Source organism: Micropterus dolomieu, linkage group LG02 (assembly GCF_021292245.1).
Source record: "Micropterus dolomieu isolate WLL.071019.BEF.003 ecotype Adirondacks linkage group LG02, ASM2129224v1, whole genome shotgun sequence".
Taxonomy (NCBI): domain Eukaryota; kingdom Metazoa; phylum Chordata; class Actinopteri; order Centrarchiformes; family Centrarchidae; genus Micropterus; species Micropterus dolomieu.
The window spans coordinates 31,389,784-31,410,716 of record NC_060151.1 but is presented as its reverse complement, the minus strand read 5'-3'; the positions used below and the strand labels follow the sequence as shown (position 1 = coordinate 31,410,716).

General features: G+C 41.0%; 1 protein-coding gene across 1 annotated transcript; it reads right to left on the bottom strand.

Moving 5' to 3' along the window:
* Window positions 1-5,568: 5,568 nt before the first annotated feature.
* On the bottom strand, window positions 5,569-14,465 carry prf1.3 (perforin 1.3). Its single transcript, XM_046038516.1, has 8 exons — window positions 14,426-14,465; window positions 11,385-11,631; window positions 11,017-11,058; window positions 10,751-10,843; window positions 10,399-10,535; window positions 8,666-9,164; window positions 6,909-7,279; window positions 5,569-6,012 (listed from the first exon to the last, which is right to left on the bottom strand). Exons 2-8 carry the CDS (start codon window positions 11,622-11,624, stop codon window positions 5,709-5,711), a joined length of 1,686 nt encoding a protein of 561 aa, XP_045894472.1. The 5' UTR covers window positions 11,625-11,631; window positions 14,426-14,465; the 3' UTR covers window positions 5,569-5,708.
* Between the last annotated feature and the right edge of the window lie 6,468 nt (window positions 14,466-20,933).

The following is a 20,933-nucleotide window of genomic DNA, read 5'->3' as shown; positions in this document are numbered from 1 at the left end:
CCTGGTGTCTGTGCCCCCTGATTGTTTGATGTGGATCACCTGGGTCTCGTTATCTCCACCCCTCTGGTGTGTTTAGTCGGTCTGTTCCTCGGTGCCAGCTCGTTGTCTATCATGACCTCTCAGTCAGTGTCTCAGCATTGTTCCCTGTGTTTCCCCAGCAGGTTTTGGATTTACAGGTTTACCTTTGTTCTCTCTGGCTTCACTTTGCTTTGTTTTGGGCCGCCTCTCCTTCGCTGTAAGTTTTCACCGTTTGTTCACTTTTCCTGCAGCTGTTTCCTTTCAGAACGTGAGCTGAACTTTACCAGTTTAGCCCTTTGGCCTGTTTAATACCGGGTTTCGGTACACACTGAAGCTAATTCCTTCATCTTCTGTCGTCTGGATCAAAAAGTGTCCCATCAGCAGTAACAATATCTGTTGATTATTATCATGATTTATAGAAAAACACTTTTGGTTGCATCAACACTTGGTTTTGGTTTCATATGCAACATGCAGTCTGTGCATGAGTCGGTCAGACTGTGTAAAGGGATAATTCCGGTGGAGCAATAAGTAATGCACAGCAGAGTACAGGGCAGGTAGACTTAAAAGATTTTATGAATTCTCATCAAATGATGACGTCTCTTAATATTACGTCTTTTTCTGGACATATCAGAGAACACAGATGCGGGAGAGATTCTGAATGTGCAGAAAGTTTGAACATGAGCAGAAAACCTGCTCGATTTATTAAAGTCAGGAATTTATAACTTTAATTAAAGTGAACTTATTTGAAGTGGAAAGGTGCCACATGCACACCCCCAAACAAAAGAGGAGGGAAGACTGAATCATGCCTGACTCAGCAGGGATTTTATTAAATTAGAAAAGTTGATCTACATGAGGGGCGGCGCGGAGGTGCCGTGCCCGAGTGGGTTCTCTCCGGCTTCCTCCCACCATCCAAAGACATGCAGGCTGGGTTAATTGGTGTCTCTGAAATTGTCCTTAGGTGTGAGCGTGAATGGTTGTTCGTCTATGTGTGGCCCTGCGGTGGACTGGCGACCTGTCCAGGGTGTACCCCGCCTTTCACCCGATGTCAGCTGGGATTGGCTCCAGCCCCCCCGGCGACCTTGTACGCAGGATAAGCGGTTGACGATGGATGGATGATGGATGGATCTACATGAGAAATATTGGCTATTTAAAAGCAACAGCTACAGAAAGCCTGAAAGCCTTACTGCATTATATTCTATTATTTTTTTGTATATTTTGAATTGTCACCTGCTGCCTGAATTTTGTGTTTTCCTTTACATAAATGAAGACTTTTCCATCATAAATTGAGGCAGAAATTTTCATCAGATTGCTGGAAATGAAGTCCTCAATGCTAAAAGTTCTCTGGGAGAGGACCTCCTCCTCGTTTGAGTCCCCTCCAGCATTGAAACTGAACAAATGCTTTTGCATTTCAAGAAATCTACCCCATAATGCAAGAACACAGTCTCTGGGTTGAAACACAGTTTACGGAGGAACACAAACAGGTTTGGTCTTTCGAATTAAGGCTAGGATTTTGAGGTTGACAAGTACGCTGATCACACTCGTTCATTATTGAGCCTGATTACTGACTTGGCTTTTCATCTACACACGATAAAATTGTGAGTTTGGCTGCTGAACGTTTAAAACAATTCTTGAGGATAGGGGAGCGATAACCCCACCCAACTAAAATCTAAAAAAAGTTTTAAGATCCTTTATACCTTGACTTCTGCCTTTCAGAGGAAAATATTGTACTTTTTACTTTTTGGGTACGTGTTGTTACTGTGCAGATTAACATAAAACAGACTTGACCAACTAGCAGAATAAAAAATGTTAAAGTAAATAATTAGCTCACCTGCACCTCAAATATTCAAATGCACTTTACATGTTATAAAAACAATGATAATAATAATCTAATTGTAGGAGTGTTTTCTATAATCTGAGCAGGTGGGATGTGGATCACACCACCTGATCTCCTCCTCTTCGGCGCACAGCTTCCTCCTGATTCACTATCGACGTGTCACAGGAATCAACGTGTAAATCGTCTGAAGGCCGGAGGTTAACACCACGACTCAGAGATGATTCATAAATCAAGACCTTCTCCGACCAATCAGAACGCAGAGAGAAGGAGCCTTCACAGAGCTGAAAGTAAAACCTCAAGCTGCATTTCAAACACATCATAACTCATCTTTCGATCACAGTGCTTATTTCCACCATTTACAACAAAGAAAACAAAGACTGAGCACAAACACAACGTGGGCTTGGGGTCGTAGGTGATTCACGATGAGCCAGAGAGGCGGGTATATATGTTTTACACTGTCTGGATTCACTGGTAGTTAAAAATATATCACTATGTCGTGATTAGTCCACGTGTTCTCATGACATTTCATGAGAAAATGGTTGTGTCGTGAGAGATGATTACAATCCAAATTAATGCACAAGTTTTAAAAAAGACTGGCAGTGTGTGATGAGTTTGGAGTTTTGTGAGAAAAGTTGTGAAATTTAACCGCATACTTGTGATAATAGCAAGAAAAAGACATCAGATAAGATGGATAAGAAAAACTTTATTGTCTGTCATAAGTGACAGTGAAATTTGTCTTTGACAAGACAAGCTCAAAAGACATAAAAACACATGTAAAAAACATAGATACACTGAAGACAATTTAGCCACATTATTTGTACAGACATGTGCAGAATACAAAATGTGATATGTTATATGTGATTGTTCAATATAGTAATGGCCGTGGGAGTGAAGGATTTTTTATATATGTTTTTCCTTTTCAGCAGAAACTGTTTTGCCTGTAAACTGTGTAAATGACTTTCTCTTACTAAAGCTTAAAAAAGAATGATACCAAATCAACAACAACCAGAATATGTTTTCAAGATGTTGATAATGCTGATAAATCCTGCTTTAATGGCTTCACTTGTTCAGTGTAATGTCATTTAATTACATCAATGAGTTGTGTGCGCAAAATATTATGATGTAAAAAACACAAATAGTCTTTCAGGACCTCGAGGGATCCATAATTATTCACGCTGCATGGACTCTGGATACTTTAAGTACACTTTTACTGGTGATACTTGTGTACTTTGAATGCTGCTTTTAGCAAGACATTTAAGTTAAGAAGTTTTACTTCTAATGTCGTATACGTATTTTCACATTCTGCTTCTGATAAGGAGCTTTTCAAACATGTATTCTTTAAATATTTTATCAGCATCAGCAGTGAATAACTGAACGCTCAGTGTGTGTGTGTGTGTGTGTGTGTGGTTGCATGTAGGTGTTACACAGTCAGCAGTGTGTTTTAACTGTTACACTTAAAATGACTGCTGACAGCGATTTGGACAACTGCCAGTAACATGCGTACCTCCTACTCCTACTATTGGCATGTGCTTATTAATTATTATTAACACTACTACTTATGGAAGCTCTAAGAGGCCCTGCATTTATTCATTTTATTCATTTAGCTGACGCTTTTATCCAAAACTACTTACAATTGCTAAGCATGTCAGATGCCTCTGGAGCAGCTAGGGGTGTGTTGCTCAGGGACATGTTGGTGGATGGGACAGTGGGGGGATTGAACCCGCGTTTTCCCCGTGATAACGAGTTAATTTAATGTGTTTTTCTCAAGATCTCGAGTTATTTATGTCATTATCTCCTGAGATAACCGGATTATTTTCTCAAGATCTTGAAACTTTTGTTTTTCAGCGACAATGACATAATTAATTCCAGATGGACTCTTTTTGTCTTGTGAAAGAATATAAACCCTAATGCACCATTTTTTTAAACAGAACCCAGGAGGTTTTCTGCACTCCAAGTCGCTGTCTATTTTGAACAAGATTTTTAAAGTGGTGAAGATGAGATTTAGGCTATCAACTGTCCCGAGACTGGTTTTGTTACCAATAGTATATTAAATAATTTCAGGAAACATCGTTCAGTGTAGCAGTGTCAGAGGAGCAGGAGAATATTGATCACAGAGGCGGAAATAACTTTACGCCTTGCTGCTACAGATAATATACAGCAAGACTACTACTGTCACAGTTAATAAATTATTGTTTTCTCAAGATCTTGAATTACTCATGTAATTATCTCGGGGAAAGCAAAGTTTCATTATCTCAAGATCTTGAGAAATTTATCCCGTTATCTCAGGAGAACAACATTTGTTATTTCTAGATAATGAACTTAAAAACTTGATCTTGAGAAATCAAATTACATTAAATGTAATTCTGTCACTACTACTAATTCTACTGCTGCTTTTTTTATTGGCATTGACTCTTTCATGAGGCTTTGTGAAAAGCTCCAACACAATGTGTACAGTATCTACAGCTCTCTACTGTAACATCTGACCATTTAGCATTTCAAACATAAAAAAAAATAAAATAATTTTGAACGCTAAAGGTAGGTGTGGGATATTTAACAGTAAAGTCCAAGTAAGGAGGTGGAGGGGTGGGCCAGAAACTGAACTTTCACCCAGGAGGACGGTGCAACTTATGTAACCTACATATCTTTAATAAAAAATACTGAATGCTGCCTAAACTGAACCAAATTACAGCATTTGATGATGTTAAGCTCTAGTTTTATTTTGAAAGTCTGACCGGATTTTACATATGACTGCTGACAGTCATATGTAAGTCTAAGCCCTACAAGTCTAAAAACATGGGGTACCTGGACCGTTAAAAAGCAACGGCAGTGGGTCTTGACCAAGCGTCCATATGTGACGAGTTGGGAGTGAGATTATGTGGCATTATCATCACGATCCGACGGTCTGAGGACCACGTGGTCACTGATGTGAGTGAGTGATTACTTTATCGGACAATTGACCGTTCACTAAGCCACGCCCCGAACACGCGGCTGGCCAATCACAGAGCAGTAGAGGTCTCGCTCTAACTGAGGCCCGACACTTTCACGGCTGCGCTCCATTGACACTACTGCAAAAACATTACAGAAACATAAATGTCATTTTCTAGCTTTTTTTTGGCTGTATTTTTCCTGGATCTGGTCAAACGCTGTTCCTGCGGCACTTGTAATAGTTACAGTCGTTACCCAGAGAGGTTGAAAGGAGAAGTACGATTTATTCTCTTTCCAAAACCTAAAATACATCCAGAAACATGTCGGCTGTGTTAGCTAACGCTAATAAAGCCCTACTGTTCTGCTTTTTAATGATTGTAATAATGAACAGAGGCCTAACAGCTATACAGGAACAGTGCTGATCCTTAATATCGTTGTGTTTTGTCTCAATAGTCAATAATCGGTGGTTCACTTTTACTCTGTGATTGGTAGGCTTTAGCATCTATCATTATTTTTTTCACATCAGTTTGAGTCAGTCTGACCTTCAAATGCACAATGCAACTGCAAAACTGTCTGCTTCTTTTTGACAATAATATTTCTCCAGGGAGTGCAGTGATAAACAGCGGCAGCGCTGTGATTAAAGTCCGTCAGGTCCGACAGTTTGTCGGACTTAGCAACAGTTACTACGAGGGGCGTGGCTTAGAGAAGGGTCAATTAAGTTACAGACTCTTCACTCAGTGACGGGTCAGGTGTGTGAAGGTGAGAAAGTATGAGGGCTTTGAACTCAGCTCTTTGTTTTATTGGTGTGTGTCAATTTACAGCGAATAATAAATCACTGTAGCGCCAAAAAGCAAGAAGAAGCACTGAAACATCTAGAACAGCAAATACATCAAATCTTAAGAAGGGCAGCGGTGTATTGATTAGAGGAAATTCAAAGAAAGGAGCTGCCGTGAGCCCCATCAGCCTCAGGACCCGACTTCCCTGAACCCCAGTGGTCCTGCCGGTCTTCCTTCATGTATCCCATAATGCCCTCGTAGCTTGGCGTAGCAAGGTACTGGTCACACAGCGACCCCTGCAGGCTGGGAGCACACACAACAGACAGCTGGATGACCAGTGAGCCGTGGTTCATCGGAAACTTCTTGGTATTGAGGTACGTCGTGGGCACCACTTCCGCTTTTCCGAGCAGGTCGTCGTCCCAGCCGTAGTCCCGGTCCCAAACCTCAAAACGGATTGGTCTGTGAAGGAAATACACAGGTGTGTCATCAGCTTCTGATCCATTAGCAAACAAAAATACAATGTTTAATGTACACCAGACAGGATTTGTGTCTACAAAGAAATAGTTTTACTAAATATGATTCTCTTCCGTGCAGAGATGTTCATTTTGGTGCCAAGCTCGTGTCTGTACAGTGAGACTGGAAACAAGGGGAAACATCTAACCTGGCTCTGGTCAAAGCCAGAAGAATCATCCTTCCAGCACCTCTAAGGCTCACTGATTGACTGATCTCATTTGTTTCGTCAGCACAAAAGCGTAAAAACACATTGTGGGGTGATATGTCCCTGGCTGTTTCAGACTATTTCAGCCAATATTCTGAAGTATCCGCTAATTTCCTGCCAACCTCACAGTGACGACGAGACTCCCTAGGTGGGAACATCAACACCTTATCCACCTACCACCCTCAACACTGGCTCCCTGATGTTCAGGATGTGTCCTGAGTCCCCTGCTGATCAACTTCAAATGTGGGCAGTGTCATCCAAAGATCCAAAGCTTTTTAGGGTTCAACAAACGGTGTGTCCGTGGCATGACGTTCAATTTTGATGTTTCGTCGTGAAAAAGGGAGTACTGTGTCTGTGAGGGGCTGTAACTCTGGTGTCATGACAATTACCTGCTCCTGAATGTCAGCAAGACAAAATAGCTAATGGTGGACTTCACATGAAAGCGGGACAGGAGCTACCAGGGGCTAAAATGCTTATATTTCTAAGAAACTAACATACCCGGGTTAAAAAAGCACACAAGAGACTTTGAGCTAAGACGCCTGAAGGATTTTAGACCTTATCCCCTCTGTCAGGTCTCACCTCTACATTTTATTTGAGATTATTTTAGATCAGATGAGTAGAGGTTAGATTCACTCACTTTTTGTCCCGTATGTTGACGGTTTCGAAGTGAAAGAGCTCATTCCAGACGGGGAAGTCGTTGTTCCAGATCACTCGTGTTGTGTAAGCTTGTTTATTGTAGAAAACCTTAACGTATCCGTCTGTCTTGGTGACATAGTCTCCCCACAGCCCCTCAGCTCGAACCACCGTCACATTCAGCTTGGCTACGCCGGTCTCGGCTGGGCAGCAGTCGGAGTTGACCATGCGGTGTCCTTTACACTGACATGCACAGTCCTGTTTCTGGTGGCCGACCTTGCATCCTGCCGGGCAGCGGAGTGACTTCGCACTGTTGCGGATGTAGTCGCTGATGGCTTGACCTAGGTTGGACTTTAGGGTGGAGTTGTTTGTCACCTACAGAACAAAAGCACAGAGTTTATTAGGAATGAAAATCGTGGACTTTGAAGTTCCCTTTCCTGCCGTAGACCCTTTACCTCCAGACGGTGTTCTTCATTTTCCAGTACAACCAGTCAGCAGACACTCAACATTGTTATCAGTTTGAAGACATTATAGAGAGCAAGCTAGTCTCTTTTCCATTAGTCTCAGCCCAACAATGTATTTTCCCAAAAGCATCTCGTTCTGTTCTTGCTGATCAAATTTGGGCACCTAAAATTTGGAAAGGTTTTGCTGTCATGGTTCTGCTCGAGGTTTCTGCCTCTTAAAGGAAGTTTTTCCTTGCCTCTGTCGCCTAGTGCTTGCTCTTGGTGGGAACTGTTGGGCTTCTGTAAATATCATCACAGAGTACGGTCTAGACCTGCTCTTTATGAAAAGCACTGTGAGATAACTGTTGTTGTGATTTGGCGCTATATAAATAAAATTGAATTGAATGTATGATACAGGGGTTTAGCTAACGGTCAAGTCACCTGCTGCTGAAAACACACTAACAGTAGCCTACTTTTAAGTTAGTAGTTAGTTTAGTTGACCAGCAGCCTGTCTAGATAACTATTAGCTCATTAGCTGGTGTGCTTGTAAGTTACCTAGCAAACATTATTTAGCCCTTGCAATCTCACTCCCATCTCATCACATATGGACGCTTGGTCGGCACCCTTGGCATTGCTTTTTAATGCTCTTGGTACCCTTTTGTCATTTTTGAAGATGTAGGGCTCCACGGTCAAGTTAGCAAGAATAAATATGCAACATTCGGTTAGACGTTCAAAATAAAACTAGTGGTTAACGTTGTGAAATGTCACAATTTATTTAGCACCAAAACTGCTTGTTTAGGAAAAGGTAATGGTTAGGGTTAAAAAACTTAACTTACGTAAGTTAACTAACTGTACTTACAAAGCTTGCATAACCTACGTTGTGACACTTTTTGTTTTACACGGAAACAAACACCACTCAAATGATACCGGCTTTTGGCATTCATAAATTACGCTACAGGGCTTCCCCCAGTGCGTTGAACTATGATGCTAAGCGGCTTCCCGGTTCATTAGAAACTGACGCCAGTGGGTCTTGACCATGCATCCATATGTGACGATTTGGGAGTGAGAACAGTTTGAGCTAGCTTGTGTGCTTGCTAGATAACATTTACTACCTTAATTACCAATAACAGTCAGGGGAGGTGAATTAAGATTTAGGGTCATCATCAACATTTGGCATGAAGCAATTTTTTGCAATCTAATTGGTTTTAAAATGCATCCCAAAATGGAGCTTGGCCACTAGACACTAGACTTCAGTTAGATTATCTAAAAAACTGTAAATAAGCTCCTCAACTTGATTTGCCCTTAATTTGTTCCTCACCAGCAAGTGCAGGGGGCTGACTTCGTAGGACACCACACCTGGGACCCTCATCAGGGAACTGAGCCACTTCTTGTACCCTGCGGCACCATTGGGTCTGAACAGGATGTCCCCCACATTCCCGTCTCCTCCCAGAACCATGGTGGTCCGGTCGGAGAAGGCCTGGCTGAAGGTTGCTCCTGTTTTTAGGCTGCTGCTCTTGTTGCGGCAGAAGCCAAGGGCTGCGTCGAATTTGATGCCTTTGATGACCGCTTCGGCCTCGACAGACAGGCAGTTGCTAACAGTGTGGACATCCATCTTGCTCATGGCGGCCTCGCAGGTCCGGATGGCGGTGATGGAGGTCACTTGACCCCCGAGGTGAACCTGCCGGATGAAGTGGGTCCCATAGATAGAGATGAACTGTTGGAAAGGTGCAGCGTTCTTGGGGTCGTAGGTGGGGGGAAGGTTCTTTAGGGAACCCTCAAACTCCTTACTCAGTGGAGGGCGGGTGTGAAGACGGAAGCTGAAGGTAAACAAGGAGAATGATTTTATTCATTTTTTCTTCACTAAAAGCACTCCATTGATTTACAGGCTGAAACACCATTGGACTCAATCTTGTAAAAAAATAGGATCAAAATTTATATTTATTGAATGATTGATTCCATACAATCTTCTTCCTGGTCAAAACCTGGCGCTTACATTACCTGCGCCTTGAGTTTGGCTGATAGGGGGCCGTCATGTTGATTTTTGCAACCAGCGGCACTGGATGTGACCAGATTTGGACGAGACGGTGGAGCTAACAGCCGTGTGTGGAGCTAGCTACCTTTCTTAGCTAGGTGCATCTGTAATTCACGTTAACTTACGTTAACGTCATTTTAACATGGCTGATAATTTTGTCTAGCAAACAACAGGCTTAAAACTAAATGTACTCACCAGAGAAAGTGAACAGCCATATCCTAATAAGTTTTTTTAACAGCGCTGGTTAAATTTACACAGTGCTGTGGGTACAGGTGAGTCACTCTAGCCTGACTGACAGGTCGTCATGGTAACGACTTGTCAATCACAGATAGTACCGCCCTAAAGCCTCCCCTGCTTCCTGGTCTATGTTCCTCTAAATGGGACCATAATTTACTAAATAAACATCATGCTGTGTTGAAGAAGACTTGAAACTAGTGACTGAGACCATAAACTCATCAGGAAAGTGTTTACTGAGGGAATAAATCAGCTGACAAGTAGAAACATTTTACTGTTATTTGTAATGGAGCCTCAATTCTTTTTGAAACCAGAAGAGTTGCCCCCCTGCTGGCCATTCAATAGAATGCAGGTTTAAGGGACTTCCGTGTTTGACTCAGATCGCTGACATAACAGCAAGCTTCTCGCTTGCTGTTATGCTAGTAGCGGCTAATGTAGCCTGGAGCCTGTAGCCTGCAGTCACAGATGAGTTCTTCCTAACGCTACACAAACAGATTTGTTTCAAACTTGTAGACTTCAACCGACGCTGACTCAAGTGACCTGAGGACATGGATCAGACTTTAACAGTTCCCGCTGAGATACTACAGGCTTCATACTACTGTTTCCACATATGTGTTTATACTCTCCAACACCTGGAAACTCATACTGATGTGAAAACGTTTTGATGTTTTGAACAATTAATTGAAATTTGCATATCTCCACAGAAACGTTGCATCTGTGAGGAAAGTCTTTTCCAGGCTTACAAAAATGCCTTTATAGCAAAACAACCTAATTTCAGTACTCACGTGTAGTATTTGCATTCAAAGTTGTGGGTGACGAAGGAGAACTTGTCTTTCCTGCTGTGGCTTTCTGCAAACTTTGATGTGGTGGAGTGTGATCCTCCGATTGCAAAACCACCGAGTCCAGAAATGCCGAGGCCCACCTGAGCCACATCACAGCAGGTGCAATTAACTACTGCACACATAGTCTGTAACATCAGCACTCTGCTCTGATGTTTGCTCACATAGCTGTTGAACTACTGAATTTAAAAGTTAGTTTTGGTCTGGGCAGGATAGGCAGATACCTTTGAAAGAGTGCTGACGTCACAGATTCACAGGTCAAATTCCATCAAAATTGAATAATTAAAAAAACTCCTACCTTCCAGTTGACTCCGAGGGATTTGCTTGTGTCTTCCATGACTGACTGGCTGGACTCAAAGATCTTACGCGTTAGCTTGCGATGGCATAGCACCTGGGGCCAGAGAGGATGCTGGGTAATGCTGTACACCCTAACGTGGCCATGTTGTACTTAATTTACAATACAAGGCTTCACAAGCTCATCACTGCCATAAACATCATTCCAATAATCCTCCATTTTATCAATATTTATTGATGAATTTTCAGTCAAAGTGATTTTTTACTGACCTTGACCCGCCAGTCCAGGATTGACGCAGGGAGTTTCTGGGTCTGTTTGAAGAGGATGCACAGAGGTTAGTTAGTTCAGTTATTCCTAAAATATTTGCATGTGCTAACAAAAAAAACCCTTGGTGAAGCTGCTGAAGGCACAAAAATAATCTCACTTAATGGGTTAAACATCAGCAGTGGAGCCACAGAATGGCCGCAGTATTTGCATAATTGTGCTAATTACTGTAGTAAACTTCAACAGCACAGACAGACATCTGGTTATTTATGTATACTTTATGTGCATTTGCTGATAATACGTACTTTTCCTTAAGTAAGGTTTGACTACAGTAATGGATAAACTACTTCTTCCACCACGGAGCAGCTCTGACCTTGTTGAGGAGGTTGTTGTGGCACAAGGTGCAGTTCCCCTGAACTCCTCCGACCATGAAGTTCTTGACGTCGACCACGCTGGCGCCACTGGTCTTCATCATCACCACGTTGAAGCCTTCGCCAGCCAGGTTGTGACCCGGTACAAACGGAGCCTGCTGACACTCCGTGTAGGAGGCGGTCTGACAACCCAGAGACCGAGGGAGGAAGAGGAGGAGGAGGAGATGGGAGGAGGAGAGCATCGTAGAACTGAAAGAAAAGAGGTGAAGAAGAGACAGACTGCCGTGAAACCTGTCAGAATTATGATGTTACATGATACTAAAATCACTGAATTGACCCCGCCTATATTTGGGACAGGCGTCCATGTGAGTAAGGCCTTTAATTACTTCTGCACAAAACTGAAACAGGCTACTATCAAATTGTTTCAACCAGTATGAATATTAGGGTAACATGGGGTAAAATGCCCCCCCACGGTAATTCTAACACAAAATGTCACAATTTTCCTCAACATTTCTTCTGTCTGCCCCTCGTCTCCCTGAACTAAAAAGGTTCTCTGTTTCATCACAATTTTTATACTTATTTGATAAAAGCCATTCTGACCTAAGTTGATCTAATTTTTGTGTCAGTTTAAATAAGCTGGAAATTTTTGTATATTTACATTAAGGGGAGATAAGTTATGCAATTGTTTAGAGAGAAATGTTTTTATAGTTTTTGGTTAAAGTAGTAAAATGCTAGATTAGTATGTTTGGGGTAAGACGCCCCACCCGGTCGCTGTGCCGCTTTATGGTTGATCGTTTGTAAGTTAGATGTTATTTAGACTCTGGAGAGACCCGTCAGCCAATCAGCAGCTTCACTATCAGAGAGTCTGAGGTAGAAGTCTGAGGTTAGAAGCTCACATAGGCTCACATTTTGTATGCACATTCATGCGCATATTTTACCTCTGACTTTCTGCTAATGAAGCTCACTGTTTGAGAAATAAATTATAGGAAATCTAATAATATAAGGCAAGTTTACTTCTACAACACAGGTCTATAATCCCCTTGCTTTTAACCAGCTACTTGGAGTTTATTTTATCTTTAATTCGGGCATATTAAAGTGATAGTAATCAAATACATTTGATTAAATACAAATTAATTTGTCAACTGTAGCTATTTATTTTATAATATGTTACCCAAAGCATAGCCTTGTTAAAGATACAAAAAACAATCAAAAAAAATCTTTAATGTGTCAGAAATATACATTGAGCTTAGGGGGCGTCTTACCCCAAGCTACACTACTTTTATAAAAATTAGCATATCAAATCATATCAAATAATTTATTTGATTTAGCTCAGACAGATTCATTTTTATGAAAAGCTGTTTTGATTCTTTTGACCCGTGCAGACTAAAAGAATATAAATCAAGGAACGGACACATTTCGACTTAAAGAGCGCTTCAAGGTAACGGGACTTGGCACTTTTGTTCATCTCTTGTTCACCATCTGAATGAATTAGACTTTGGGGATTGTTGTCTCCGTAAAATGAACTGAACGATTGAATTGTGGAGAATCTAACTGATCTAACGATCAGTAGCACGTCCATACTGCCAAAAGTTTAAACATTTATATTTGTATTCACGATCTTAGCAACTTAGACCTAGCTCATGCAGGTGACCCGGCAGACTTCAAATGGTTTTAAACATCCAAAGAACTTCTTGTCTAATCGACACCTGCATTTATTTGTTTCCACACCAGGCCGATAAACGGGGACAGGCAGCTATTTGGGACTCAGCTATTAATTTAAGTTTTACATATTTAACCCTTGAATGCATCCCTCGAGTCTCAGACACCTTGGGCCACATTACAGCCAGTCCACTTCATTCACTCAACTCCCTTTGATCCTCAAACCTGTTCAGTATTTTTGGAAATCACTGTCTTTCTAATGTTTTGCTCCACAAAGTTGAAAATGTCTAAAAAGATCTGAGCAAAGTTTAAAAACTGCAGGTTATGTTGTTTTTTTCTGTTTGGTGGCACCTTGTTGTCCCTGATACCGTGAATTAATGCAGATAAAAGCAGCCGGTGTGAAACACAGTACACCACATTTCTTGGCATTCTTCTAACAGTTTACTATGGTTTAGATATTGGCGTTACATCAGTAACAGGTCTCAAAAGACCAAAGATGTGTAAGCATGTTTGCAGTTATCAATTAATTAACTCAATCTGTTTGTTTTCTATGGAAGCCCATCAGTACCCAAACTGAAATTACTTGGTCAGGGTCTCAATCCACCACCTCCATCTTCCAGGACGCCACACAATTTAACATGTTTTGTATTAATATGTCATATTTTCTTAATTTAGCTTGTTTTATTTTCAACTATCACTAAACTACTAAATTAATCACCAACAATTTTGATAATCAACTAATTGCTTTAAGTCCGTTTTTAAAGAAAAAACATCTAAATTCTCTGATTCCAGCTCGTCAAATGTGAATATTTTCTGTCTTCTTTGCTCTTCTATAACAGTTATCTGAATATATTTGGGTCGTGGACAAAAGAAGACATTTGAGGAAGTCACCTCGGCCTTTGGGAAACACCAATGGACTATTTTCACTATTTTCTGGACCTAAGAACTAATCATTTAATTTAGAAAATAATCAAGACATTATTCGATAAAGAAAACAATCGTTAATTGTAGCCCTACATGTCAGAATAATGAGATACGATTAACTTTTTTTTTACTAAAAACTTAAGGTAAGATGGGAAGAAGTCATTTTAATTTTTCCATCTCAGAATTTTCATCTTAATAAAGTTTCGCACTGTGCCATTTCTTTAATGATAGCTTTCGTAACTTAAAGTGAGCACCAGACGAGACAAGATTTTGGGGTCTTCTTTCTTCTGAGGTGAAGTATTTTCAGAGGGGATCATTAAATCTATCAATCAAACAATCAGTGAAGGTATATTACAGTTATTGAATAAATGCCAAGAAATACACAGTAAATGTTCCATGTTGATAAAAAATGACCTGATTGCTTAAAGTTTGATTTCTACTTCCAACAAACTTCCTTTACCTTCAGAGAGTTGATGCCGTTGACGGTTTATGAAGAGTCTGTCTGCAGAGTCCTGCACGTCGAACTGATGTGTGAGAAGCTGCTCTGTGGCTGATTTTAAAAACACTTAGCGAGATGTTATTGTGTCTCAGAGTGTGATCACGCCTCCAGATGCTCTTTATGTTTCCTCTTTTACTACAGATAGTTATAAACCCCTGACAGGCAACTCACTCAGCTGAGTTTTACAGCAAAAGTCACAAGACTTTGAAAGAAAAATGGGGTTTTTTAACAATAAAAAAAATATATAGATGTAATTTTATGAAGAAAAAGTCATATTATTTAGAGAAAGTTTGAACAACTTGAGATGAATTCCTGTTTTAGAGAAAGAATTCGTAATGTTATGAGAAAAAAGTAATTTTGGAAAGTCATAATATTACAGAAGAAGTTGCAATTTTATGAGAAAAATCTAAACATTTAGACAAAAGTCATGTTTTTAAAAAGAAAATCTTAAAAACTCAAAATGAAGTTTTTATTTCTGAGGAAAAAAATATTGTTTCAAGAGAATTTTGAATTGTTTTGGGAAAAAAAGACATATTTTAACAGAGAATAAACTTGTAATGTTTCAAGAATAAAACCATAACATTTAGAGGAACAAAATCTTAAAAAAAATAGTTATTTGGAGAAAAAATAGTTGTTTTTTTGAGTAAATTTTATTTTTAGAATGATCAACTCTGGATTGAGTTAATCAGATTTCATGTTTTAACATTTCTTGACAGTCCTCACTAAACTGGTGCTTTCATCTCATTATCCTAAAATCTCTGATGATGCGGTGTTTAGTAGCGAAACATTTTCATGTGAACGAGTAAATGTCTTCTTCTGTAAAAGCTAAACTGATGATGATCTGTGTTTCGCCCAAGGAAGAGAGAAGAAGACAGTTTTGTTGGTTAAACGTCATGTGGTTCATTTAGAAAAAAAGGTGTGTGAGTGTGTTCGTGCGTGTCATCAAGTTTAAGAGACAAACAAACTTCAGACTCAGCAGAAAAGTTGCAGCGCAGATCACACTGTTGTCACTTTCTGGCAGGTTCAAACAAAATGTCCTCACTTTCATGGACATATGCACTTCAGGCTACGTTCAGACTGCAGGCCTTAATGCTCAATTACGATTTTTTTCCCCAGATCCGATTTATTTTGTTTGACAGTTCACGTAACTGTCCGCGGCCTGAAAGTGACCCGCATGCGCAGAAGAATAACAATAACGTTTTTCATTGTCCTTTCACGAGTCACATTTTTCCCGAATTATGACAAGTGTTCACAACTTTCTGTCCTTTTATTTAGGGTTTCTTGCCCCACTGCTCACTCTCTCCCTCGGCTCCGTCTACAGCAGAACTGTGACAACAGCTGCTCTACAGTGATGTCAAAGTCACATCAAATGCGTCCTCAGTGTCCAGACTCAGGACGCATTTAAAAAGATCCGATCTGTATCGGATTTGGACCACATACGGAAGTGGCCCAGTACCGAACTGGAAAAGATCAGATTCCATGTGACTTGGCCTGTTCACACTGTCATAAAAAGATCAGATCTGAGTCACATATGGTCAAAACAGTCGGATTTGGGTCACATTGGCCTGCAGTCTGAACGCAGCCTTAGTGTCGCTAACAAAATGAAGTTGATTTGCCCCTGGTGTTGTCGTCTTGTTTTAATTCCTTTCTGTGGGCGCCCTGATTGTCTGATGTGTCTCGTTATCTCCACCCGTTTGTTTCTTCAGACGTCGTGTTACCAGCATTGTCCCTAGTGTTTCTTGTTGTGTCTGCTGGATTTCTGGATTTTCACCTCTTGTTTCTGGACCCAAATTGCTTAATTTAGACCGTTTCATCCACACTATAATGTTTTTTCGATTAAACACCACTTATTTTACCTGCGCAGCTTAAGGATATGTGTCTAACCTAGGTTTAAGCACCAAAACCCCTTGGTTAGGTTTAAGCACCAAAACCCCTTGGTTAGGTTTAGGCACCAAAACCCCTTGGTTAGGTTTAGGCACCAAAACCCCTTGGTTAGGTTTAGGCACCAAAACCACTTGGTTAGGTTTAGGCACCAAAACCACTTGGTTAGGTTTAGGCACCAAAACCACTTGGTTAGGTTTAAGCACCAAAACCACTTGGTTAGGTTTAGGCACCAAAACCCCTTGGTTAGGTTTAGGCACCAAAACCACTTGGTTAGGTTTAGGCACCAAAACCCCTTGGTTAGGTTTAGGCACCAAAACCCCTTGGTTAGGTTTAGGCACCAAAACCACTTGGTTAGGTTTAGGCACCAAAACCACTTGGTTAGGTTTAGGCACCAAAACCCCTTGGTTAGGTTTAGGCACCAAAACCACTTGGTTAGGTTTAGGCACCAAAACCACTTGGTTAGGTTTAGGCACCAAAACCACTTGGTTAGGTTTAGATTCCAAAACCACTTGGTTAGGTTTAGGCACCAAGACCGCTTGGTTCGGTTTAGATACCAAAACCACTTGGTTAGGTTTAGGCACCAAGACCGCTTGGTTCGGTTTAGATACCAAAACCACTTGGTTAGGTTTAGGCACCAAGACCGCTTGGTTCGGTTTAGATACCAAAACCCCTTGGTTAGGTTTAGGCACTAAGACCGCTTGGTTAGGTTTAGATTCCAAAACCACTTGGTTAGGTTTAGGCACCAAGACCGCTTGGTTAGGTTTAGATTCCAAAACCACTTGGTTAGGTTTAGGCACCAAGACCGCTTGGTTCGGTTTAGATACCAAAACCACTTGGTTAGGTTTAGGCACTAAGACCGCTTGGTTCGGTTTAGATACCAAAACCACTTGGCTAGGTTTAGGCACCAAAACTCCTTGGTTCGGTTTAGATACCAAAACCACTTGGTTAGGTTTAGGCACTAAGACCGCTTGGTTCGGTTTAGATACCAAAACCCCTTGGTTAGGTTTAGGCACTAAGACCGCTTGGTTAGGTTTAGACACCAAAACCACTTGGTTAGGTTTAGGCACTAAGACCGCTTGGTTCGGTTTAGATACCAAAACCACTTGGTTAGGTTGATTTGATTCTCCCTCCTTACACGGACTTTATTGCTATTTATAATATGTCACCCGACGTCTTCCTTTGCTACCGTTGTACGGCCACTAGAGGTCGCTAGCACAACAAACTTAAATATAGGTCATAACGTGCTTCACAAACGACCTATATGGGCGTTTTTCTGGTAAGGACAGTTTCACGTGAAGACATAAAGTCGTGTGAAGTGACATCACGGGGCGAGAAGTGAACTAAAGTGCCTTGCGAAAAAATTTGTGATGTTACAGAAGTTGAGGAAAAGTTTAATCAGCTGCTGTGAGTATTTTGTCGCTCACTGGCTGCCGTCCTGCTGCCGCTGCAGTAACTGTAGTGATTCCTCAGCATGCTGTCAGCACACACACACACACACACACTGCTGACTACACTCAACATAATGTGTCTAGACAAAACACTTCACTACAGCAAACCTTTCACCTCACAGCAACAATAAATCTCTTGTTTCCTCTTCTTCTGTCCTTAATTTCTTTGTCTTTGTCTCTTCTCTTTCAAATCCAGACGAGCTCTATTGACTAGTTATTGACAGTATTATCAGGTTGTGCACGGTTTAAAGGATAAAGAATAAAAACAGATGACACGTTATATAAGATGAGATCCATTAGATTGATCTCAGGCAGGGAAACTAAAGCATCACCGCAGCAGAAGGACAGGAGGAGATGAAAAGTACAAGATGAGGGACTTTAAAATAAAATGTAGGAAAAAACAACTTTCTTTTTTTTCTTTTAAACCTGTCCTGCTCAGCGGCCTGGTATAGAGTACGAGGAGATGGATACCATATTGTGTTTATATACTCCTTTTGTCTGTTTTATTATTTATTTAAATTTATTTGTCACCGGGTCGGACAGGGGGGCAGACGTGGGGATGGGGGGGCACAAACGGACAGCACAGAGAAAGGACAACACCTGCAAGAGAAGGGGGACGGGGGCTTGGGGCGGAGAAAAACAAACAGACAAAACAAAAAAACAAAGAGACCACCAGCCGAACAGCGGCAATAAACAGCTGACATAGGAAGACAACTGAGAGAGAAAACAGTCAAGCGACATAAATAAACAACACAGCACCGCCGTGAGAGCTGGAATCATAACAAGTCATTTCAATAAGTAAGTTAAGTAAGAAAACAAACACACAAACAAAAAAAATTGGTTGAAAAGATTGAATGAAAATGAATAAATGTCAAAATATATCCATCCATCGTCAACTGCTTATCCTGCGTACAGGGGGGCTGGAGCCAATCCCGGCTGACATCAGGCGCAAGGCGGGGTCCAACCTGGACAGGTCGCCAGTCCATCACAGGACCACACACAGACGAACAACCACTCACGCTCATAAGGACAATTTAGGGTAACCAATCAACCTAGCCTGCATGTTTTTGGACGTGCTAAAATATAAACTCTACGAAAGAAATTATGTAAGAAATATAAAAATAATTTAAAGTTGCAAAATAAAATAAGACTTGTATGAAAGAGTTAAAATAAGTATGAAAGAGTTCCTTCCCATCTTATCCCTCTTCCTTTCCCTCTACTCTGACCATTTCTATTCCTCCCTCTCTCCGTCTCTTCCCTCTCTTTCTCCTTCACACGCTTTTATCTCTTCCCTTCTCTCGTTTCCCTCCATCTGCCTCCTGTTTGTCTCCGTTGTCTCTTCCTCCCCCTGCAGGACGCCGCTCACTCTGCAGCTGACGAACACTTTCACCTTGGGCCGAGGCTCAAGGGCGGGAGGAAGTGTGTGTGTGTGTGTGTGTGTGTGTGTGTGTGTGCAGACACACACACACACACACACACACACACACACACACACACACACACACACTCCTCTAGGTTATCACAGATGCCAGTGATGGCCCTGTTTGTCTCCACGGCGACGTTATGAGATTAAATGATGCCTCAGTGATAACACTTTCGTATTTAGCTTTACACACACACACACACACACACTCACACACAGACTCACACACACACACACACAGCCTTGTGGCGCTATCTTTGTGGGGACATCTCATTAACATAATGTATTCCCTAACCGTAACCATCACTACTACATGAAAGCCTTCGCAGTAACATAACTAACTAACTGGAACGCTGAAACTACATCTGAACCCTCAAACAGCAGTTTCTACCCTGTGAGGACCTCAATTTAACCCCATCAGGTTAATGTGCATTCAGGTTAAAGGCCCAGCCAGGATATAAAAAGATGCAACACAGCTCTTGGTGTACTTAAAGCATCACAGAACACAAATATTAAACAAAACAAAACTGTAAATAAAACATGGAAACAAACAGTTAAAAATTACCAGGATAAATGTCAAACCATAATTTCTTTCAACCAGACGGTTAATTGTGGTTTTCTGGTCAGAACAAACACTTGATGCCAAACAGTGGATCATTAATCTGAGGCAGAATTATTATAAAAAATAAATAAAATTTGTTTTCAACAAATAAGTAAAATTAAGTTAAATCTTTTTTCCTCAATAAAATAAATCTCTTAATAAAAAAAAAAGTTCTAATCCGTTTATGAATCAAATGAATTAAATCAAACATTTATTGAACATTTGTTTGGGGAAAATTACATGGCGATGATCATTATTGTCTTATTGCGCAGCCCTAATTTACTTTAGTGTCTAACTCCTGTCCAGTGAAAACCCCGTATCTCCAGGTGTTGATGATGAACTGCAGGATGAAGAGTTCCTTAACGGGCGGGGGAAAATCCTCCTTCAGCTGAATAAACTTTATAAACCCTCCTTGGATCTGCTGGAAAAAGCATCGTCACAAAGCTGAAAAACAGGCTGTTTTTCTGACTGTTTAGAGATACGTGGTTCTCACAGGACAGCGACATGATTAAACTAGCCAACAGGATATAAACAGCAGTAAAATGACACATGCACATTAATGCATCAGGAATATTAATCCAGAAACGTCAGATACAACAGAGAAACATTTTACTGCAACATGAGTACTTCTACTTCAGAAACAGGTCTAAATACTTCTCCATCTTGTTGCAGCAGGTTGACCTGATGTCGAGCCGCCATCGCTGCCTCTCAGACTGATCAGTGAATCTGCAGATTAGCTGATTAGCCTCCACTGATACACACAACCTGACAGAAACTAGACTCTCAGGGTTAAATTCACATGAAGGTAAAGTCTGTACACCAGATGTCAGATTCATCCCCATTCATGTATTCATGTATGCAAATCTCTTCTTCCTCTTGTGAAAGAGCAGAAAATCTCCTCATCTGTCTTCTCTCTTCATCACATCCTTCCTCTCAGTCATGAGTACTCTGTTTCCCAGACACAATCAAACCCCTGACCTGACCTGATCTCTCGGCCCAGTTAAAGACCACCTCCTCCTCCTGCTGAACACTCTGCAGACTGTGTGGCGTTCAAGGACAATCAGCTCTGTCGACGCTCTCTGAATACAGGATTCACTCTGAACCAGAAACATG

Bases quoted from the DNA above. Each gene is read 5' to 3' on its own strand.
- prf1.3 (XM_046038516.1), bottom strand. From the start codon at position 11,624: ATGCTCTCCTCCTCCCATCTCCTCCTCCTCCTCTTCCTCCCTCGGTCT. The intron at 10,536-10,750 runs GTAGGAGTTTTT...GATGTGGCTCAG, and splicing joins CCCTCGGAGTCAACTGGAAG to GTGGGCCTCGGCATTTCTGG. The intron at 7,280-8,665 runs GTGAGGAACAAA...TTTGTTCTGTAG, and splicing joins TCAGCCCCCTGCACTTGCTG to GTGACAAACAACTCCACCCT.